Raw genomic sequence first — 24,433 nt, forward strand, 5'->3', positions numbered from 1 at the left:
ACAACTAAATTTTGAAAAAAAAAAGAGAAGCGTGAAGGAGAAAAAGATGAAGCCAAAGCTCACCTGAGTAACAATGGCATAGAGTGGAAGAGTGCTATAGCCGCAGAGGAGCTGGATCAACACACTGGAAGGCAGCAGATGATGAATTAGAAGACGTTGTGGTTTTTATGAACTGAACACGTTTCAGACCCACCTGATCACAATTCGGGGGATTATAAAGCCTACTTTCCCCATGATGCATGAATCGAAGCTATATGTTGTCTGAATGACCAAAGAATCGTTAATGAGTATCCTTATCGATCGACCAATACTAGTGTTTTTAAAGAGTAGTGACATGGATCGACGCAAACACAAGGAATTAAGAGTTGAGAACTTGTTGCCAAAAGAAAGAAGTTCTATGCATGAAATTGTATAGTCATGATTTTTAAAGAATCTCTACAAAACTGAAGCACATGCAGGAGCAAGTTGAATCTCAAGTCCTGATGCATAATTATTGACTCGTGTTGCTTACCAATATCCAGAAGAAAAATGCAATCTCGAAGGCATTTTGGAAAAGGATAAAGTGAATCAAGGAGATGACAATTTTCGGTCTGTGAAACCAGAAGAGATGGTCTGAAGGAGTAACTACCAAGTCGCCTGCTATCGCAGAATGTTTCTCAGCAACCTCATGGGCCAACTGAATAATGATATGTTCTAATTTGGTGCCAACAGCAAGCAGAAGCTACAACATGACAAACAAAGTCAATATTTCAACAATTAATCAAATTATATATGAATGATGAACTCATGATGAAAACATTGATGAGAATTTTTCTCTCGATAAGTATCATGTTGTGGTTATACTTACAATTAGAGGTATAAATGATATCCAAAAATATGCATTCCAACCTGCACAGAAAAGAAGTAATCTAAGATGGATCGAAGGACATGAGACTAGATAAGAGATGAACTTGCTGAAGAACAGTATAATCCATCTGAAAATGACAAAAAATTGAGTAATTATGTGCCACTTTCAGATTTTGTCTTTGTTCAAACAAGTTCTATACTAATAAAATTCTCCTTTAGTTCCCTGCTCTGGTTCTCTCCTCTGCGAGATCACTGCCTATGGTATTTCTATGATATCCATATGAAATATCTAGATTAAGTTAAACTTACCAGCAACATTCAATGCTAAGAATATCATGACAAAAATCCACAAGTACCAACTGCACAACAGAGAGAGAAAGCAGATTTGGTCAAATATTATTAAGTGGTTTTAAACTTTAGTTTTTAAACAAGCAAGTATGCTTGTTCTGTTGGAAAATACCTTATACCAACCACCTTCCTAAAATCAGATTCGAGAACCCGTATCATATAGTTGTAGAAGTTGAATTTAGGATTACCCTTACAGTGAGTCTGCAATAAATAGAATCAGATTAAAAGAAGACATAGGTAAAGAAAAGGAAGATGTTTAGACTTGTAAATACACCTAATTAGTTCACTTTCTTACCATGATAAATCCTAGTCTCATAGTAGTATAATCTGTCTTGGTGATGGATCCATAGAATTGCTTAAAAAAAGAACGCTGAAATGAGCACATTCATATCAGAAGTTAGAGAACTAGTACATGCAGCAAAACCTTCTTCCTAGAAGCAGATAATATGCCAATTTTTTCCTAGTTCAACGAAAACATGTATATTCAGAGTTTCTCAAACAAGTACAAAGGATCATAGTCAATTATATGAATAATAAATTTGAAAAAATTTCAATCTTGTTTATGGTTTTTAACAATATTCTAAAAGTGAGGCCTAATATGTTTTCCTTGCTCACCACGTCTGAGTATCAAAAAGATCTTACTTACCAACCAACTTGATATGAATGAATCCTTTCCAAAGCCCTTGAAACGATTTCTAATAAATTCAAATTGCTGCACTTGATTGATCTTTAAGGGAGCTACACAAAACCAAAAAGTGATGTTGGGTCAAAAAATCCTTTTGGAGCTGAAGTCCCAAACTCATGATGTTATGCCTCAGTGATACATTCATACCATTCCCTTGAGAATTCTGAGCCAAATCCTCCCAGTTTCTCCATGTACGCATCTAAAATATCAAAATGGAGTTGAATTCTTAAAGATAACAAATAAGTATTTGAGAAGAAACATAGCAAAATTTAAAATGGATATCACTCTTTACCTGTGCAAGTCCTAGAACAACAGTGATAGCACTGAGTACTACATGAGTGACAGCCAAAACAAAGATAAAAATATGTAGCTCATGGATTGCGTCAAGCGATAGTAATGGAACTTTTCCCTGAATAGACAAAGATGTGAAAGAAATAATGGTACAATCTTGCATTTGAGGAATAAATTCTATAGAAGTGTTTCTTTAGGCAATTGAAACTATAGGAGAAGCTGTATCGAACGACTAGAGAAATTTGTGCACTAGTATCGAGCAGATTATACTAGCTCAGGAATAATAACTGTTGACAGCATCTGAAAGGTAAATATTTACTTCGTTCTACCACAATAAATTGAACAATGGATTCAGTCAACATTAGGAGAATTGCATCTAAGCAAGATTTCAGATTATGATTAGTTCCTAGAGCAGTATCTTCACATGTGAATAAGGATCATAAAACAACTCTGCAAAGCAAGACACCATTAATCATCTCGTAATTGGTATCAAAGGGATTTGTTTCTTGAAAGGGAGAATAAAACTGCAATTAAAGTAATAAATTAAGGATCGATGCAATTAAACTATCCTCCACATGCAACACAAATGATCTCAACAACTAAAACCAGAGGAGAGGTACATTATTTAGATATGACCAACTACTAAGTGATGAACAACTAGTGGTATAAGAATCCCCTCGTTCACAGATGAAAAGCGTATTGGCAAGAACAGTTTCCCCACTTAAATCAGTTCATTTTAACTTAAGCAGTCATATTGTCTAACTATTTCCACGAATTCCATGAAAATTGTAGGAAGAGAGATCTTCACCTTCTTCTGACAGTGAGTCGAATCTCCTCCACTGGCCAACAGGCGACGAGCACCCCCGACTATCCCACCGGAGGAGCTCACGGAATAGTGGGCTGTCGAAGTTGCAGCAGCATCCCTCTTGCACGGACGTAAATGGTGCGTGAGGCTCTCAGAGATGCATATCCGTTGAATCGACCCCTGGAACACCACCAGCAGCAGCGAGATGAACCCCAACAGCATCAACTCTGCAAAGAACCCCTTTCCCTCTTGTAACTACGTCGAGGGACAGTATAAGCATCTCGTTGAAGCCGGAAGGGAAGGAAGGGAACTGACCTTCTTTGATTTTCTGGAGGGCGTCGAACAAATACATCTGGTTCTTCTTCTTAAGGACCTGCAAGATCAAATTTTTTATCAGCAGCATGCTCGGAGTAGAACGGACAAAGAGGGGCGTGTAAAAGTTGCACCTTTCCGAGGCGATGGAGCAGGCGCTCGAAGATTAAGGAGATGAGGACAATAACACTGCAGACGAGAGCAACAATCCATGTGGGAGTGTACTCCAACGTTGGAGCCGAGTCGTCGCCACCTCCTGCCATTGCTGCCTCGTGTCCTTCCCTCTCTCTTGGTGACCGTATATAGAGCGCAGAGGAAGCACAGGGGTAGATGAATAGGAACGCGCGATGGAGGACTGTCAAAGGCCTGGTCAAGAGGGGAAGGTGGAAAGAAGCGAACATCCATGGGAGCTCCAATAGGGAACAACATGGCTGTCAACGGCGTTGTTAAGAGAAACCAAACCAGAGTGGCGACGCACATACACAAATGAGATATCATGAACGTTCGTTCAAGGATGAAAAGTTGGGTAAATGTTTGATTGTATTTTTTATTTGAAAAAAAATTCTTATAAATGTAGCTGGGATCAAATCGTAGATCTCTGGATCACAATTTGGATGTTCTACTGTTGCACAATTGCCCTGGGAACAATGGTGTAACTTATAAATCATAATACTAAACTATTATTTATATGTCAAACTTTTAATGATTGAAATAAATTATAATTAATATTTATACCATTATTTGTATTTATTTATATTGAATTGGCGATCAATGAGTTATGATCGTAACTATTATACCAATTTTAAAGGTTAAATGGGTTTTCATTACATTTAAATAATTTTAATTAAATTAGTAAGCAATATTGTAATAAAATAATACTTTATATATAATAAATGATTAAATTAGAATAATTGTAGGAATGAGAAAGTACAGGAAAAAGTGAAGGAAAAACGAATAGCCTATAAGAAATTATATATTTGCAAAAATGAAGAAAATTTAAAAAAATATACATTATTTAAGAAAGAGACTAAAAAAGCAGTGAATGAAGCTAAAAATACAACTTTTGAGCAGTTATATCGAAAATTAGATACAAAAGAAGGAGAAAAAGACATTTATAAAATAGCTAAAGTGAGAGAGAGGAAGACAAAAGATATTAGCCAAATAAGATGTATTAAAGATGAATGCAATAGGGTATTAGTAAATGATGGAGAAATAAAAGAGCGGTGGAAGAGGTATTTTCATCAACTTTTTAATGAAGGTGTAGGTGATCAACTTAACTTAGGTAATTTAAGCAGGTCAAATGAGTATAGAAATTTAAATTTTTACCGTAGAATTCAAATTTCAGAAGTAGAACAAGCTTTAAACGGAATGAAAAATGGAAAAGCCGTCGGGCCAGATGATATCCCGATAGAGGTATGGGAGTGCCTAGGGAAACAAGATATTGAATGGCTTACAAAATTATTTAACATGATATTGAAAACAAAGAAAATGTCAGATCAATGGAGAGTAAGTACTCTAATTCCCTTATATAAGAATAAGGGGGACGTACAAAATTGTGCAAATTATAGAGGCATTAAATTAATGAGTCATACCATGAAACTTTGGGAAAGAGTAATAGAAAAACGATTAAGGAAAGAGACTATGGTCACTGAAAATCAATTTGGGTTTATGTCTGGTAGGTCGACAATAGAAGCTATACATCTTCTCAGGCAACTAATTGAAAAGTATTGTGGGCAAAAGCAAGATTTACATATGATATTTGTTGATTTAGAAAAAGCTTATGATAGAGTCCCAAGGAAAATTATATGGAGAATTCTAGAAAAGAGGGGTGTTAGCGTAGTATATATTGACCTAATTAAGGATATGTATGAGGAAGTAACGACTAGAGCGAAGACTTCAGGCGGATTAACTGAAGCATTTCCAATAAAGATAGGGTTACATCAAGGGTCAGCTCTAAGTCCTTATCTTTTTATACTAATCATGGATGAACTTACTGGACACATTCAAGATACCGTACCATGGTGCATGTTGTTTGCAGATGATATTGTATTGGTAGATGAGACACGTGAGGGAGTAAATGTTAAATTAGAATCTTGGCGAGAAACACTAGAAGAGAAAGGTTTTAGGCTTAGTAGAGTAAAGACAGAATATATGGAATTTAAGTTTAGCAATATTGAACGTAATGAGACAAGTATTAAAATAGGAGATGATGAGTTGTCTGGAACTGAGAGTTTTAAATATTTAGGATCATTTTTGCAAGCCGATGGAGGGATTGAGAGAGATGTCTTACATAGAATACAAACAAGATGGTTGAAGTGGAGGAGAGCATCAGGTGTTTTATGTGATCGTAAAGTGCCTCTAAAACTTAAAGGAAAGTTCTATAAAACGGCAATTAGACCTGCCATGTTATATGGCGCTGAATGTTGGGCTATGACTCGAGCACATGAGCAAAAGATGAGAGTTACGGAGATGAGGATGTTAAGATGGATGTGTGGACATACGAAGATGGACAGAATAAGAAATGAGAGCATTAGAGAGAAAGTTGGAGTTGCATCTATTGAGGGAAAACTCCGTGAGACACGTTTAAGGTGGTACGGACATGTACTTAGACGACCGATAAATGCTCCAGTTAGGCGGTGTGAAACTATGACAAATACGCATATCAAACGAGGGCAAGGTAGACCAAAAAAGACTTGGTTAGCAACAATAAAACAAGATAAAATTTATTTAAATATAAATGATGATATAATAGGAGATAGAGCTCAATGGCGTAAAAGGATCCATATAGCCGACCCCACTTAGTGGGATAAGGCTTGGTTGTTGTTGTTGTTGTTGTTGTATGACTCTACCGATGCTGAATAAAAATATTTAAGGGATGAAAAATATATTAGAATACTTTTTTAATGAAAATGATAATGAATGAGGGTATCCGTTTAAATTTTCCCCCTTATCTTTATATAGGCGTGGTCAACGACAGCAGTAGCAGAATCATATGCGGTCAACGATAGCACTTGAAGAAAAATATAAGTCAACGGTGTTTAGGGTTTATAAAAAAATTGAAGTGGGTCCCTTTGATTAGTAAGTCAATGGTGTTTATTGCATAGTCGTTTCATTCTTTATGTACTGAGTACAAGACATGATAAAAAAAAAGAGAGAGTAAGTTTTGATGTGAATGCATGAGCTGGCAAAATTATTATTTAGGCATACAGTAATATTTTAACAAAATTAAATTATTATTAAAAAAATATTTAACTATTAATAATTCTTCATAGGCTTCTTATTTTAAAAAAATAAATAAATATATGATTACGTTCGCTGCATTTTATTTGTAATTAATATGGTTTTGAATGAAGTAGGTAATATTTTCTAGAAATCTACTCTTTTGCTCTTGATTGCTAACGAAGATTATTATTGGAGTTAAAGAGAATAATCTGAATTAAAAAATATATAAAAAGTAATTTAAACTTATCTGTTAAGATGATTTGAGATGCTGAACTCAAGCTACCAAATTGGGTTGATTAGACTGAGCTCCTGTATTATTCGACCTGTTAAGAAGGTTGAGCATGAATGTCAAACTACTGGAGTCGCTGAATGACCTAAGCAAGTCAAGTTGTCGAGCGGCCGCCAAGTGCCTCGAGTGGGTCTAGCTCTTGAGTGACCCGAGTGGGTCGAGTCGTCGAGTGGTCTGAGCGGATCTAACTCCTGAGTAACCTAAGTGGGCCAACCTAGATGGCTGGGTAGAGAGCTTTTGAACCAGGAGTCAAGCAAAGTTGTGCCAAATTGTCGAGTCTAAACAGGCAAAGAGGTGTTGAACAAGTTGGCAAGAAGCAAGATTGGTAAATAGGAGGCAAGACTGTCGAGCGGGAGAAGAGTTGATCACTGTTGAGGCTTGTGTTAGATACAATTTTTTTAAAATAGATTCGTCCCCTCTGATGATGCTTCGAGGTTATGTTGGACATCTGTTTCCCAAGATACTGTTGAAAATTTGAATGGAAACAAGAGAGGTGGAAAGGAAGGAGACTCCATTGTGAATGAGACTTTAGTCTCACATTGGAAATTTCATGGTATTATGACTGATTTATAATGTATCACAAATATTGAGGTTGTGAACATATATATAGGGAGAGACTGACTCTCACGTGAAATCGCAGTGAGGGTTGCAAATCCAAAGCCCAAATTGCACTGAACCCAAGCGACTCGTGTGCGAGAATGGCCCCAGGTGACTCATGTGCGAGCACAACCCTAAGTGACTCGTTTGAATGTTGAACCGATTAGGGCAAAATTTGCCCCAAGCAAATCAATCAATGGTTTGCCATATGAATCCTCTTTAAACTCTTGTTACTGCTCAAATGTGTAATGGAGGCGTTAATGTGCCTGATCTGAAATGATCAGTGTTAATGGTGAATCTATAACCGCATGAGTGAAATGATCAACCATTAATGATTGACAGCTAACGTTTTGAGTTAGGTGGGGAAAGACACTAAATGGCTTTTAATCTGTCATTTACTATTGTGAAGGGTGGAGCTCCTATATAAGGAGGTCATGACCATGAATAGAGATAGTGCAAGAGCAAATACAATAATAAAGAGATCCTTCCACCTTTGTCCCCTCATCTTCTCTCTGTTGTGCACTTTGCTCGACGGATCTACCCATGACAACATTCGCATAGATTCTCAATTCGCCACAAACAACTAGTACTTGGTTGCACACCTAGTTGTGCTTTTGTATCATGGGAAATAGACATGACCTCGAAGCATCGTTGGAGGACAGAAATCTATTGTAAGGAAATTACGTCAAGCGCAGATCTTGACGTTTCCTTTTCTTGACTCGGCGCTTGAGTAGCAACCTACTCGGACGCGGCAATCGGTGACTTACATCCGGACTGGGCACTTGACTTCTGGACTCGGACATCACTCGACACTTTGCTTCCCACTTGGGCTCGGGAAGCACTTGAGTCGCTCATCCAAGGTAGCACTCGGGAGCACTCGACTGCATCTAGCGACATCCCACTCAGACTCGGGAAATCCACTCGAGAGTTTGGCAGATGACTACTAGACCAGCTCAACAATTTAGCCAGCTTGGCAACTCAGGCACTTGGAAGCTTAGTTCAGCAGCAGTGACGCCCCACTTGAGCTCGGACAACCTTGCAGCTCGACCTAATCAACTCAGGCTAATTGTTTAAAATTATTAGCTCAAGTCATCTTAACATATAAGTCTGAGTTGACTTTATAATTTCAATTCAGAACATCTTGTTAGTACTGATGGAATCTAAATATCTCCACAATGGTATGATATTGTCCACTTTGGGCCTAAGCCCTCATGGCTTTGTTCTTGGGCTCTCCTCAAAATGCCTCATACCAATGGAGATACTTTCCATCCTTTAAATCCATGATCTTTTCCATGTGTTTTAGATGTGGGACTATGTTTGCACCCTTGCAACCCAACAATCCCCTCTCAAACAATGGACCACATGCCCTCCTCAAATGTCATTTTTGATGTCTGAATTCTTGACCCACCAGGACTTTCTGCCCCTCGGTCCATCCGACCTATTAGGACTTCCTGCCTAGCCACAACTAGGACTTCCTGCCCCTCGGTCCACTCGACCTACTAGGACTTCCTGCCTAGCCGCAACATAGGACTTTCTGCCCCTCGGTTCACTCGACCTATTAGGACTTCCTGCCCCTCGGTCCACCCGACCTACTAGGACTTCTTGCCCGATGTCTGGTCCTCTTGATTCAAATACGGGAGCACCCACTTCCTTTGTTTAAGGTTCAACTCACATGCTTAGATCTGGATCATGGCTCATCCGACGGTTAGTCCGGTGAAGAGCGGTCTCGCTCTGATACCACTTGTTAGAACCGATGGAATCAAAATATCTTTACAATGGTATGATATTGTCCACTTTGGGCCTAAACCCTCATGGCTTTGTTCTTGGACTCTCCCCAAAATGTCTTATACCAATAGAGATATTTTCCATCTTTTTAACCACATGATCTTTTCCATGTACTTTAGATGTGGGACTATGTTTGCACCATTGCAACCCAACACATCTTACTTATCTTTGACAGCTAGATTATGGAATATTGTCCAACAAATACAACATTACGACCATAGAAACAACCAAACATTGATTGTTTGTGAGGAACCGAGTATGTGCCAGAATACTCATTGAAGAATTGTCAAGCAGGTCGCTCAGTAGGGAGGAGGAGAACAGGGAACGAAGTGGATGGAGTTTCTGCTATGACTGCTCTCCATCTCTATTTTCTACCAAATGAGGAGCTTTCTTATATAGAGAGTCCGATTTTTGGTTGCATTGAATGGCCTAGTAATGACCATTAAACGCCTCCACCCACTCGAGTATTAATATCAGCTGTCAACCATCAATGGTTGACCGTTTCATTTGAGTGATTAAGGATTCACCATTAATCATCTGACCATTTCAGATATGGTGCGTCCGTTACACACTTGAGCAGGTAAGAGCTATAAGTGTTAGTTAAAGATTTTTTCTTAGCTATAACTATAAGAGCTAGTTGAAGTTGATAGGCAAAATAATATAAGTTGTAATATTTAAATTGGAACTCACTACGACTCTTTATCCTGATTTTATTGGAACTTAAATAGGATTTAAGTTGCAACACTCCTTATTTGAGGACTAAGTTGAAGTGGCACATTAATCCTTAGTTCTGATGTGAACTAGAGGAATTGATGCACTTGGTCCATGATTCGTTTAGGACTTGGAGTGTACTTGGAACAATAGGAATGCTGACATCTAGATTGCGCTCTAGAGCTTGAACAATTTGACTCATCGTTGGCCTTGAGCTCTCATCAACTTGAATGCACCAGCAAGCAAGTTTACAAGCTATTTCAAACTCTTCTGAGTTGGCTTTACCCTCTAGCCTTTGGTCTAGCAAGCTTTTGACATCTTCGATTACGAGTTCGTTTGTTGTGACTAAGGGGAAGAACTCAAAAATACTTTCGCCCGTGTACATTAGGTTTCTTTTTCTTGATATGATCTCGAACATCATTCAATAGCCGTAAACATCTACTTTTGTAGCGATGGGCATGTGTGAATCGATTCAAGCGCAATATACCTTCTACTTTCTCGAATGGTTGTGAAAACTTTGCTAAAGTTCCTTCCTTGAGCTTTGCTAGACCAAAATCAGCTACTTTTGGCTCAAATGCATCATCCAACAGTATGTTCTCTGTTCTTCTGCAAAAAAGGTGGAATCCGCCACCTTAACGGCCCCACACGATCGGCCCCACGACCATTTGTGAGGAGGTAAATCGGGAAACTGCAGTTAATCACGACGCAGGAGGGTATTGTCTGGCTTCGCCAGGATTCAAACCCTTGCCCTCTTCTACAATTCTGCTACGTCGTAACCAACTCAGCTATGTCCCGGGGGCAACAGTATGTTCTCTGGCTTAATGTTACAATGTATGATGTTGTTCTTGCATTGCTCATGGAGATTAGCTAATCCTCTTGCAATTCCAATAGTGATTTGATATCTTGTTTTCTAGTCTAAAACATTCAAGTTGCTACGAAAAAGCTAATCAGCTAGCAAACCACTTGGCATAAACTCATAGACCAACAACTTCTTGGTTCCTTGAGAGTAAAAGCCAATTAGCCTAATGAGGTTCACATGTTGAATGGCTTCAAATGTGCTCACCTCCGCTTGAAATTGCTTCTTGCCTTGGTAAAGACCCTCAAGCTTCTTCACAGCAATATCAATTGAGCCTGTCAACGACCCTTTAAACACAGATCCAAAGTCCCCTCCCCTAACATTATGTTTGGATGGGGTGAGAGAATGTTCATTAACAGAAGAGAAAGGAAAGGAAAAGGGAGGGGAAGTAAAATATTTATGTCCCCCTGTTTGGAAGAGATAGAAGATTCATTAATGTAACATGTGTTACCTTATTTGGAAGGAAAGGAAGGGGAATGAAGATTAAATATATAAAGTTACAAAAATACCTTCACTTCTTAAAAAGATAACGTATATAGAGGACGAATGGGAAATTATAAAATTCTGTCAATATTGCATGTAAAATTCTTAAAAAATACCTTCACTCAACGCATGCTCTTTGGATAAGTCCCTGTCATTGGAGGAGAAGAAGAAGAAGATTAGGATTATCTATCTCTGTCCTCTTAAGTCTTGTCCTCGAAAAGATTTGTAATGAGGGTCGACACCGTGGAGTATGAGTGATTCGACACTGGGCGGTGATGACGCGCATTGTGTGAGGAGCGACGGTGCAAAAATGAGATATCTAAATAGATGAGTTAATTTAAGAATTAATATTTTAAAATAAAGATAAAATTAAAATAAAATATTTTTTAGTTTCCAAATCAGAGTTATGCAATTTCACTCCTACGTATATATCATATTCACACATGAATCACTTAGGTTTAATAAGTGAGAACCTTTCTCCATATATGTTTACAACTTCAAGTGTAGTCATTCAATATAAACCAACCTCATGGCCGCTCATCCCCCAATGTAGGACTAAACTCCCATACATATGGTAGTTCATTTTCATCCACCTCTCTTATTTTCATTCACATTGGAGTCCCATTGTATATAATAAATTCAAATTTATCACATGATCAGATTGAAAAATCATTAGATATCTGTTAATCTAAATTGTTTAAAATTATGTTCTTCTTAGACTCAGACTATTTGAATTGATTAGTCATTTAAAAATATAGAAAATATGATCTTCCAACCAATATATATAGTAAACGATAAAAAAACATTAACTTCCATGGTTTCCTAAATCCTTTGTCGTTTTCAATTATCAAATTAAGTTGATTCAGTCATTCACGTCTTCATATATATTCTCCAAATCTTGATTTGCATGGATCACATCAATGACGCTTTCTATTTTAGAGTTTTCCAAAAAAATATACATATAAAGTCGAATTATTCAATAGAAAGTCAACTTTTAAGATTAGGTCAATCGTTGTTAGGGTTAGAATTCTTCAAATCTTACTTGTGGCATGGATTCACATCCATATAACTCCCTCCATTAGAGATCATACCTTTGTCATAGTTCATACTATAGAGTCAGCTAAACTGATTAAATAGTTTTTTTTTTAGGTTAACAAAAAATATATAAAATAGATGTTAGTCTTGCCACCACCAACCACCAAGAAGATCAAATCTAGATTTAAGTTATGGGAAAATGCAAAATAAAATAAATAAATAAAAAGAAAATGCAAAAAAGATAGTATGCAATTTATGTAACTGTGTGGCATACCAACATCAACTAGCTTGACATAGAACTGTGTGTTCTTGTATAGAGCCCAATTTTATATCAAATAGGAGCAAAATTTAGCCTTATTTGCAAATACATAAAAAAAATGCAAGAAGCATTTACAACTGAAAGAAATTCTTAAAGGTTGCTAAATTGAAAATCACAAAGAGCATTCTGCAAAGAAAAGAACTCCCAAGAGTTGTCTTGCAAATGATAAAATTGTAGAGAACAGTTTGATGGTGATGAACAGTAGGACACAAGGTTATGCTTGGCGATAATCCTGAAACTCTTGACAGATTAATGCTCAACTCATCTACAATTGTACAAGGAGAGTCAATTGTCAAATACTTGAAACATTCGCATCCAAACCTAAAACTGATGAAACAGCAAGAAACAGATTTCCTGGATTTGTTTTAGTGACCTTATTTTCAGGATTTGTGTTCTGTCGAATTCAGCTTTGCACAGTCTTAGGTGTCCAGTCTTTTTCAATCTAACTTGAACTCCTTGTTTTGCCTGAAAAGCACAAGCAGTTGACCAAGCTTGATGTTTGAATTTAAAATCAATCAAAGTTTGAAAGAGTTTCAGCTGCTAGTTCTAATTACAACCTTTTGCCTGTTGCTTTTTTGAGTTCTCCAACAGAGGAGCCGGTTGCATCCGGGTCCTGATTCATGGCCCCTGAAACACAATCAAATAATTTCAGAGCTGTAGCCAAGGGAAATTGAAGCATTAATCTGCTAAATAATGTAATTATATCAGAGTGCGGAAGTAAGGAATACAGTTGATCATGATACAAAGCTATTCCAGTCTGACAAAAGTTTAAGGCCATAATAGAGAAAGGTGTAGAATGAAAGTTTTAGATCAGATGGTTATAATCGACAGTAAATAACTCAAACTGTGTTTTGGAAGCAAGGAACAGCAGATAAGTGACATAAACTTAGAACTCAAACTGTGTTTTGGAGATTCTGAAGAAGTTTTTATTTCTTCAACATTGTTATTTGGTAGAAGATCCAACCTGACCTCCACATTTTGTTTCAAGACCATCTCAAATGAGTTCGTGATGCCGCTCAAAAACCTCTCAGCTCGGGGTCTTTATCTTATCATCCTCAAATGAAACTAGAACAACCAAGATTCCTGAAAATGGGGGGCAATTTTTGAAAAGAAAAACTGTTAAGAGGCTAACTTTGATTCAGAATCATAGCAACTAGTAATAGTTTCTGCCAAACAACCGATAGTTGTTAAGAAAAAATTGGGATAAGTGCACACTTACTACAATCATGTTAACATGTACTTAGTTCAAATACAACAACTAAACCTTTATCGCACTAAATGGAGTAGCTATATGGATCCTCTTATATTATCGGACTCATCCCTACTAACTATATCATCATCTATATTTTAAATAAATGTTATCCTATTTTATCGTTGCTAATCGAGTCTTCTTCAAATACAATTTATTCAAAATAAATCGTAAGTGACCTATCAAATATACTAGAACATTATATCAAGCAATTCACTATAGACTTGTAGATGCTGAGCTTAACAACAGTCATAAAGAACAATTACAAAAAGGTGAAAATAGGAAATCCAAAGAGGCTTGAAATAAATCGGTATCTGCTAGAAATATGCAACAAAACTTGGAGACATTTTAGCAAATCAAAGAGATTGGAGTGTCGCTATGCTGTACCATTTTAAACACTTCCCTTTGATTACCCAACAGAATGTCATGGAAGAGTCTGTGGATGATTCCATAGGCCAATTTCACTTCCACATAAACATTAATATTTGTAATCTTTAAAATCAATTTTTAGCTTTAGTTATATTTCTTTCATTTCATAATAATTTATACTTAAAATTTATTCAATTTTTGCAGTGAAAACGCTGAAACAAATAAGACATTCTCTCTAGTTCTCTATAAACTTAGAATGTATTCCTTTTAAATTCTGCAAAATTAGAACATTTTCAGATTTGAAATGCTAAGCCTAGGAAGCTTTCATTGTTAATGATGTAATTTTGTTTGAAATGAATTGATATATTTATTAATTATGCAATAGTATTTAAAATTTATTTATGAGCATTTAATAGAGCATTAAATATTATTTTTTTATTTTTATTTTGATAAAAACCTAAATTAAAAACCTCTATGATAGATGTAGTGAAAATATTTAAAATTTTATTATTTAAATGAATATACATAAGTAATACCCATTCTCTACATGTAATACTGACACATGCTAATAGTACTAACCATCCTCAAACCTGTTTATGGGCCACAGACATATAGCATATATCAACAACATAACTGCAAAATACAATCTCTATAGTGTAATACAATACTGCAACATACAGCATTGCTGTGCAAAAGGGAATGCATGTAACAAAATGATATAGTATTACAGTTCAAAAGGGAATGTTTATAACAAAATGATCACTAGAGAGCGTATAACAAAAATGAAACTGAATTTTAACGAGGTCATTTAATTTACTAGTCAATCTTTGTACAGGACAAAAATGGCTAACCTTCATTATCAGTAATTGATACAAGTTTTCCATGACCATTTAGCAATTTCTTCTATGTCTTTGAATGGCATTGATCAATGCATCTTTTCCAGAGCTCATCTAAGCTTCCATGTCCATATAACTTCACACTTGTTGCCTCATTTGTTAGATGAGTGTCAATTATGGCAATGTTTTGATGGTAATGTTTTAACTTCATGAAGTATTTGATGGTAATGTTTTGATGGCACAATCAATTCATGAAGTAGCTCAGTCCCCTCTTTTTTCAACAAAAAATAAAGAACTTCATCAACATAAATATCCAATCATCCAAAAACATCTTCTATTTGATTCCAGAATGAAATCTACCTCTTGGATTTTTTAGAAGAAAATGTATTATGAAGCTGAAAAAAATAATTTGTCTTGCGCTTAAATAAATATCCAATTAACATGATCACAATAATCCGGAAACTCAAACTCCAAATAAGTTATTTGGAGCAGTCTACAATTAAAAATCTGGCAAACTAAATTGTTGGCACAATGATGAAGCACATGACATAGCCACAAAGTTCTCTAAATTCTATTGTTGCAGCATAGAAACGTGATACTAAATAAACCATGACAGTAAACAACATTTTTTTCTTGAACATTGAGTTTCTAAAGAAAATTCTTTGATTTGCATCATAGATTATAGTTAATGAAGGTTAGTATGTCAGGGTGTCAGATAATCCAATATTATTGGGCTACTTTCATTTAATCACTTTTGTTAGAATTCATAGTTACATGTGAGTGTTCTAATAGATTAGTTTCATGTGGTATGCTATATAGTTCTTTATATGTCAAGTTCAAAATATTCCCCTTCGGTTAGAACATTTTTATATCTCTTATCTTGGTGTCATAGCAGGCAAGAAATGGTCTCCAACTTGGGTTTAATAATCTATGGGAAATTTCCATTATGGATTCTCCACTAAATAGTTAACAAATATCAAAATTAAAGCCTTTTACAAGCCAGTGTTTACAGTACATGTAAAAGGATAATATTTAAACCATACTTTTTTATACAAACAATTACAATTCAACAAAAAAAAAATTGAAAATTGTGTAAGAACCATCAACCTGAGCAGAACAATGGAAAGATGGATGCATATACTCACAACTGTGTTTCCCAAGCCTTGTGTCATGAATCTGCAAGTTGTTTAATTTGTATGTACCAGCAATTATGTCCACTATAAGACCAGCTAGTTGAGACATCAAGGCAATCGGATCAACACCAGAATCCAGCAGCTCTCTAGACCTTTTAACAGTTTCAGCATTGTCCGATGACATAGCTATCTCCAGGAGATCAAGTAACTTATCATCAGAAACAACTCCAACCTGGAAGTTTCCAAATCAGAAAGAGCTAGTGGATAAACAAACTTGTCTTTACACAGGTAAATGTTGCTTAGACTATCTGTTTCTTACTAATATCAAACATGATAGCAATTTAGTTCTTAAAAAATGGAGAAAAAAAGTGCTATGAGAACAACTCGAGTAAAAAATATTTGATTCATGAGAATTTCAACTACCTTCTTTGACTAGGAAATGTAAGAACTTACAAAATCTATTTCATGAAAAGTTGTGATCAATAAATAATCAAAGGAAATAAGGTAAGAATATAATAAACTCAAATTGTCATGAAATAGAAGACAAAATTTGGCAATAATGTTAGATTTAGAGCATTGAATAACTTAGTTCGCATTCCAGACTCATCAAATTCAAAGTTTTAAGGATGGAGAAAACAATAAGGCTGCATCTAGATTGTCGGTAATTTTATCTAAATAAGTTTGTCATCATCCATCTACTAAGTTCATTACAGCAGCATCAACTGTGGTAAATTTTCATAATTACAGTTTTCAGTATCATCAGATTGCTCAGCTGAGTTAACAAATGCCAAAGAGGTGGATCTGATATCAAGTAACTTTGAGATTGCTGCATGATTATCCACACCTTTTCTTGCTTTGGAACTTTGTCTTGAGGTTCTATCAGTTCTCCTACATAAACTATCTAAATTTGTGCTGGTGACTTTATTTATACTTGCAAGGCATTCAGGATATGCACTGCTATTAGGATCCAGAACATGATAATTAGTTAAGTTGTCTTCAGAAGATTCCATAACTGATAGTTGTTTGTCTTCTTCGACTAATTTCACTCGATCATCAATGGATCTAGTAGATTGGTGCTTCCAATTATAAAGATATATCTAATTGCTCTTTGCTTCACCTTTGTTAAGTATTTCAAGTGATACACCATCACTGGTTTTTCCAGATAAATGACCTATTATTCGAGTTTTGGAGTTTAGATTGGATGTAGCAATCACAGAATTGGAACTCACTGGGGACCTCCAAGAAGAACATGTTTCAGGGTCTCGTAAAAAACGAGCCTTTTGAAGGACAGTAAGCTCCTTCTTCAAATGAAGTTCACTTGGACCAACACAAGTTTCCACCATTCTTGCACTACAAATTACTTAACTAAGCATGTACAACTCATAATCCCAATTAAGGATGCACACTCTGCTAGAAGCATGGATTGTAGCTTTCCTACAAAATAAAATACCACTCTTGAATCTAGAAAAGAAAGTTAACACAAAGGGTAGTTATGGAAACAGGAAAAAAATTGTCCACTAATCAGCAAAAATGGAGAACATGGAAAACAAAAGCGTGAGATTCATACTAGCCATCATCATCACAAGCCATGTTAATCCCAACTATGCAGGATCATCTACATGGATTTTACCCATCAACGTTGGACCCCATAGAATGCTATATCACTAATAATATCATCTGATTAGTCCTGGTTAGAATATTCATTAAATCCATGACTAATAAAACAAATTGCCTAACAAACTCCTTGAGAAAGAGAGAAAAACTATTCAGTACCAAGATAATCAACTCACTGTACCTAACTAACGGATCTTAAGAGTGTTATCCTCAAATCAAGGATTATTCAAAAATATATATATATATAAAGATCAAGGCCTTGTAATGACCACTACAGAATTTGTACTAAATTCTCATCAGTGTACTTTTCTACAAAAGTATTATTTTGCATGAGTCGCCCAACAATTTAGCCCTGGATGACGAGAAATCATTTGTGAATCTAGTTCCATGAAACCTAAGCAAAGATTAAGGCTCGCCCTTTGCAAAAATATACCATAGGACTAAAAACATTAATTTTATAGATCAAACTAAATTTGCACGGAAAGTCCTGAAACGTGAGTGAAAATATTACCTAACGGATGATCAGACAAAGATAGGGAAGCGATATCAAGAACCAAAAAGCCAACAACAAAACAAGTTTCGATTAAAAAAACGTTTATTTTTACAAAGAGCAACATAAATAAACTTTACAAAGAATGTAAGAAGGGTACAGAAGTAAGAAGGATACCTCCAAATCTAAAATCAATGGCAGAATAGAAGAGAAGATGGGATCTCAGCAATGTGATGAAGTGAGGGGTAGCTTTGAATCCAACCCAGTTCTACTGTTCTAGTAAGGGAGTGGTCAATCCCGGATTTGCGTTCTATTGGTTCGAATCTTTAGGGTTTCAGCTGACGGAAGTCACTTCCTAGTTGTTTCCGACACGCCGAAATTATAAAAAAAATAAAATCTAACAAGTGAAATTTTCGTTTGCATAATTTTGGTAATAAAGTATTGAATTTTCCACTTATTTTTCTGATATGAAGGATGACTAATTTTTGTAATAGGAGCTAAGCACATAATGCAAGAGTAAAACCTCCAAAGAGGGGCAATAGAGACTGTTACAGAGAGAAGCACCATCGTTCATTTATCAGAAACCAACTTTTGCGTACAAAATAAGCCTGAGAGATGGCTAGTACATCCATGGGAGGACAAGCGACAAAATAGTTTGGGAGATGACTAGCGTTCTGCAATTTCATACAGACAGTTTACAAAGATAACATGATACTGGATAATTCGATAGGTGATCAAATATTTTGCCACGTAAAATGCAGCTTACAGTAGTTCCTCAGAAAAATTGAAGGCTAGATCCCAGTAATGTGGAACTCCAGCATCGAGAAATATCTTCCTAGCAGCAGCTTCACTTCTGCATTGATGGACAAGAAACCTGTTGAAGCTGGGTTTAGCAACGGTACCTTGCCAAACCGAAGCACAACTGTTGGAAGGGGCGCCTGCATCTTCAGCACCCTCTTCCTCGTTGCCCCCTGCGGCAGCCCAGTTGATCCGTCTCAGCATTAGCTTCCCGTACCTTTTTATCGGTTTTTTGCCTCCTTCCACAACCACAACACTAATTCCATCTGATATCACAGCACAACCTGTCAGCCTATTCTCCTGCGCATTGACATCGACTTTGAAACGAGTTTGTGGATGCGAGAGGTCTTTGATCTTGTAAACAGAAACAAAAGTCTCAAGTGAACTTGGATCCTCAAAAAGTTTCTTCTCTTTCTTTTCACGCCGTTCAGCAGGGGTGAGTTTGCGAGCAATGTTTCTATCAACATGAGCTTGTTCGCGCTCAGCAGCAGCACTACGAATTTCCATTTCAAGTTTTGTTGGGTCTTGAGTTGCCTCAGTACCAAGAACTTTCATCAGGTTACTCATCTTAACCTTTGGCTTAGGGGGCTCTAAGAGGCCTTGTCTAATCATCTCTTGCCTATCTCTCTCCTTCGCTAGACGCCTCTGGGTCCTAAGTTTCTTTTGCTCTTTCTTGGTTAACTTGAGAGGTTGTGGTGGAGGAGGAGCTGACTCTGCAGGAGGTTCAATTGGTCGTGGGTGCTCCACATAAATCGTAATTTTATCCATATTAAGCTTCTGTCCCACATCATCATCATAAGTTCCTCCAGGTAGTAGCGGTTTGTCCCTGATTGCAAAGAAACATCAGATGGGTGACTTTAAGGGCTGCAACAAATTATTTATAGTAAAATGCTGTTTCCTGCTATGAGCATTAAGTACGACCAATGCGACTTCCCTTCAAATTGATCATTCATGAAACATATAATATTCAAGGAAGGGTCATAGAATAGTGAAGGTATGATAAATAAAATCCTGTATAGCATCTCACCACCACTCGAGCTCAGGTATTTCATCCTTCAACTTTTCCTTCTTGATCCTCACTCCCACTGCTATTAAGTTTGGATTAATCTCCGGTTCCGCCTTTGCTTTCTCCAGTTGAGTCTGCTTCATCCTTAACTCTTTAGCTTGTGCTTCTCCGAATTGACTCTGTAGAAAAAGAGAGTCAAATACAAAGTAAAGCTGGAAGTAAATAGGGGTTTTTGATATGAACACTAAACAAGAAAACAAAATTTTGTAGCAAACCTTAAATTTCATGATCTCTGCCTGCTTTGACCATTTGCCCTCCTCAACAAACTGAAATGTCATTCTTTTAGGCCTTAATAACTTAGTTTTATTTATTCCCATTTGGTCATCAAAATGAGCATTTGTTGCTGCAATGGCATCTAAGTCAGGCTTTATTATTTGGAATGCCTCTTTTTTCTGCTTGTTAATATTAACCTACAAAAAGAAGGAAATAATCTTTTCAAAATTAGTGAACATTCATTTTGATCATAAAAAAATGAAAAATAGAAATTACAAAATAAACCACCTTAAGGGTGCTAAGATTTGTGAGCTTAGGTATGTTTATAACATTTCCATGTTCATCAATTTCTCTACCCTGTGCATCTAAGCGCAATACAGGAGCCTTGGAAGGTTTCTGAGATACAGCCATGTCAACTGATATCTGTCCAGGGAACATATTAATAAGTGGGGCAAATTCAGGATCCTGACGGAAACCCATTTTTGCAGCAAGTTCCTGTGCACGCTTTACTGCTTCAATGTTGCGCATGTTTGACAACCCCGGAAGGACACCAGCACCTTCAACAGCTGATAAATTTCCTGATACTGCAACCATAGGGGCACTTGATGTTGCCTGAATGTGGGTTGCAGAGGCAGAAGAAAAAGAACTAAATTGATCAGGTTGGGATGCACTTGATACAGATGATACTTGTTTTTTATCAGTGCTTGAGCTAACAGACTTGTTTAACTGTAAGAAGAAAAAGAATTACTCCTTAGATTCTCGTAAGGAATGATAGTAACAATGATATGTAAACCAACAAAATATTAAGTATAATTACCACAGGAATCTTCTTCAGCTTCTCTGACAACTCCTTCTGCATCTGTAGAGCTCTTTTAGCTTTTGCTAAAGCATCAAGAGACAAGCTGCCACTTTTGACAGTAACTGAAGTTGTTGTGCCATCTGTACTGGATTTTCCAGGAACCTCATCAGATCTAATACTAACTCCCTCATTTTCATTGGGGGTATTAAATGAAGATACCTTGGTGGGCACTGAATGATGAGATACACCAAAACTTGTAGAAACCATTGAAGCCAAAGAGGGTGATCCGTGAACAGCAACCTGCACAAAAAAGAGTTCAACAAAAATCCCTGGATAATCTAAGTCTATTGATTTTAAAAGTCACAAACCGACTAAAACTAAAACATTCCAACCAATTTAACTAAAAAAATTTCAAATGAAAGAAGAATCAAACTAAATAAGAATAAAAGTTGACTATTTATAATCTCTATCAGGTAGAGATGATTGATAAACACAGATTAAACAAGAGAATAAAGCCTAACTACTAAGTGGCATATTTTTCCTATAAAAAATAGCATAGCATGAGAGATAATCAATACACTTCTGTCCCTATTGGCATAATAATACACAATGACAATGATTCTTCAAGTATAACTACATTTTTCATGTATAGGAATTGGAAGGTACTGCACACTCCATGTCAAAATGAAAGCAAAATCATGCATATTTTAGCTCACTTGATTTAGTATATAAGTTGGCACTAACCTCAGAGACTGAAGCCTTTGTCAAAGTGCACGAATATTCAAAGGAAACAATCCCTGTCAGGCACTGACTAACTACATGTGAATTCTATGATAAAGAATAATCATAGGAAGGAAAGATAAGTTAACTCTTAGAGCAACAGAAGTGGATTTGGCATATATCATCAATTAACCAACTCTCAAAATGTTTTTAACTTTCATTTCTCAACTAACTCACATGCATTTGAAGTTTATTTACCCACATCTTAGTTTCAATTAATTGCTCAAGCACCTTAAATTTAAGCCATATTGGCAAGCCAGAGAGTTTGATCGAGATGAACATGCATTTTGGTAAACAAATGCATTAGGGAACCTCACAAACAAAGCCTCCACTTGTTGACACTCTATGCAAAAAAAAAAAAAAAAACACATTCTAAACCAAAAAGAATAAAATGTAAAAGATATTATATACTATTATGCCACTTAATGATTGCTCTAAGTCCTCATAATGGTAATGGTGGTACTGGAATTGTCTTTCGCCAGATCTAAAATGTCCATATGACCATCAATCATTCTATTCATTGAATTAGCAGAAAACAATCTTACCTCCAAGGAACTCTCCAGATTTCCTTCCTTCAATCTATCTTTAGACTTGTGGTCATCCTTGACCTCTTTCTGGTGACGTAATCCGTCGCCATGATTCACTTCCATCTTCTCGACCTTCATAGTATCGGTAAATTTTCTCCCCTCCTTTCGTGGTTTCTTTTTATCATCCACATCACTCAAAATGTCATCTTTCACCCTCTCATTCTCTCTTTCGTCGTCCCTGATTTTGTACTTCTGTTCCCTCTTCCTACTCCTTGAGGATTTATCGTCGCGCTTCTCCTCCTTATGATCCCCGTTCAGACCATCAGAAGCTCGGTCTTCAAAACAACGCCTTTCCTTTCTGCCGTCCCTCTCACCCTCCGAAACCTTAGTCCTCTTTCCATTCTTCTCAACAGCCTCTTCGTCCCCGTGCTCCTTCCTTTTGTTCGAGTAACGGTGACGCGGCTCCTCAGTTAATTCGCAGTCCACCGAGTTGCGCGCCCGACTCGACGAGCGTTCGCGGCGTCGATCGCGTTCTTCGTCAGCATCGGAAGGTGTAAGCTCCCTCGAGCCATGACGACGGTCATCATCGCCATGGCGCTTCTCGTCTGAGTTTTTGCTGCTTCGATGGTGGTGGTCGTGATGGCGTTGCTTGTGGTCGCGGTCCCGGTCCCGGTCCCTGTCGCGATTGCGGTGGGAGATCCCGGAGTCTCGATCGCGGTAGCGATCGTGATCGTGCGAGGATTTGCGGGTTGATCGATCTCGCTCGGAGATCTTCTCCATGGGATTAGGGTTTCGACTACGAGGGGATTGGGGAAAGAAGACGCGCTGTTGTCGCAACCCGTTATGATTTATAGGAGACTGAATGGGTAAAAACAAACAATAGAAATGCTCTTAACAAAATTAATTAATTCAGCATAATTTTTATCATTTATTTTAAATATAATATTTTTTATTTTTAAATATATCATATATTATTATTATTATTTTAATAATTTTATCTCAATTAAAAGATCACACCATGGAATTGAATCTACTTAGGGCATCCACAATAGGAGGTATTTGGAGAGATATTTGGAGAAATATTCGATGATTTCAAATATTTGGAGATATTTGACGGAGTATTTGAAATCACCGGATTAAGAATTATACCCGGTGATTTCAAATACTTTATTATAAAAAATATATATATATATATTAATTAAAAATAAATAAAAATGAATTAAAAGTAAAAAAAACAAAAAAAGACCATGGTGGTCGATCACATGATCGACCACCATGGTGGTGGTCGACCAGTGGTCGACCACCAGATTTATTTTTTTAAATGAGAATGTGACGTGGACATGGGACCCACAAATATTCGATTGAAATATTTCTGAGCATTGTGGATGCCCTTAGTTACCATTTTTACTTAATTCGATTATTTGATTAGTCCATTTCTCATTTACGGGTCAATTAATATGTGTCAATATACAAGTTCTCTTATGAGATGAGTATTAACCTTCAATTTGAGGACTTTTATCGACACATACAACAACTTATTTACAAAATTACCATAGAAATTAGGTATTGTATCGAAAAAAATTTCATGATGAATTATATCCATTGTGTTGTTTTTCAACATACTCACTCTCATATTTGTTTAGATATCACTATGTCTTCCCTCATTTGATAAGACTAGTAACAAACACAATATACAACTCTTTTAAAGGGAATCGACATGCATCAATATAATGGTTCTTTTATGAGATGATTATGAGATGAGTAAGAATCTCCAAATACTATATATATCTCTTTTTATTTTTAAAGATTACTATGACCAAAAACATTTTTAACATTTTTAACATCGGCAACCAAACTTTCCTAACATTTTCATAGATCTTGATCTTTTTCGAAATTATTGACGAGCAATGATACACTACATGAAAAATGTAACATGAAAACACAACATGACACACTCCATACAGTGGATCTCACA

At 36.5% G+C, this 24,433-nt stretch overlaps 2 protein-coding genes and 1 pseudogene across 4 annotated transcripts in view; all 3 read right to left on the reverse strand.

Moving 5' to 3' along the window:
* LOC141821642 (MLO-like protein 1) overlaps positions 1–3,565 on the reverse strand; it is a 3,709-nt gene extending 144 nt beyond the window's left edge. Inside the window, exons 1-13 of the mRNA XM_074709011.1 lie at positions 3,422–3,565; positions 3,291–3,348; positions 2,979–3,202; positions 2,172–2,288; positions 2,027–2,078; positions 1,841–1,932; positions 1,490–1,564; positions 1,307–1,395; positions 1,156–1,205; positions 848–888; positions 512–721; positions 194–261; positions 64–124 (exon numbers count right to left, since the gene is read on the reverse strand). Of these exons, the coding sequence (XP_074565112.1) occupies positions 64–124; positions 194–261; positions 512–721; positions 848–888; positions 1,156–1,205; positions 1,307–1,395; positions 1,490–1,564; positions 1,841–1,932; positions 2,027–2,078; positions 2,172–2,288; positions 2,979–3,202; positions 3,291–3,348; positions 3,422–3,550 (1,266 nt within the window). The 5' untranslated portion in view covers positions 3,551–3,565. The remainder of the gene's footprint in view (positions 1–63; positions 125–193; positions 262–511; positions 722–847; positions 889–1,155; positions 1,206–1,306; positions 1,396–1,489; positions 1,565–1,840; positions 1,933–2,026; positions 2,079–2,171; positions 2,289–2,978; positions 3,203–3,290; positions 3,349–3,421) is intronic.
* Positions 3,566–6,085: 2,520 nt separating this feature from the next.
* On the reverse strand, positions 6,086–17,514 carry LOC141821643 (G-type lectin S-receptor-like serine/threonine-protein kinase At2g19130; annotated as a pseudogene).
* Positions 17,515–18,828: 1,314 nt separating this feature from the next.
* Positions 18,829–23,250, reverse strand: LOC141822371 (protein RDM16-like). Of its 3 annotated transcripts, none has more exons than XM_074709815.1 (6): positions 22,477–23,250; positions 21,170–21,451; positions 20,641–21,078; positions 20,355–20,549; positions 20,101–20,258; positions 18,829–19,899 (listed from the first exon to the last, which is right to left on the reverse strand). In XM_074709815.1, exons 1-6 carry the CDS (start codon positions 23,236–23,238, stop codon positions 19,038–19,040), a joined length of 2,697 nt encoding a protein of 898 aa, XP_074565916.1. In that variant the 5' UTR covers positions 23,239–23,250; the 3' UTR covers positions 18,829–19,037. The 3 variants fall into 3 exon arrangements, with proteins under 3 accessions (XP_074565916.1, XP_074565917.1, XP_074565918.1); XM_074709816.1 differs by lacking the exon at positions 22,477–23,250 and having other exon boundaries at positions 21,170–21,296; positions 21,371–21,433; XM_074709817.1 differs by lacking the exon at positions 22,477–23,250 and having other exon boundaries at positions 21,170–21,291; positions 21,371–21,376.
* Positions 23,251–24,433: the final 1,183 nt, after the last annotated feature.

Source organism: Curcuma longa, chromosome 2 (genome assembly GCF_044706935.1).
Source record: "Curcuma longa cultivar G26 ecotype Majalengka, Jawa Barat chromosome 2, ITB_CL_G26_1.1, whole genome shotgun sequence".
NCBI classification, from domain to species: domain Eukaryota; kingdom Viridiplantae; phylum Streptophyta; class Magnoliopsida; order Zingiberales; family Zingiberaceae; genus Curcuma; species Curcuma longa.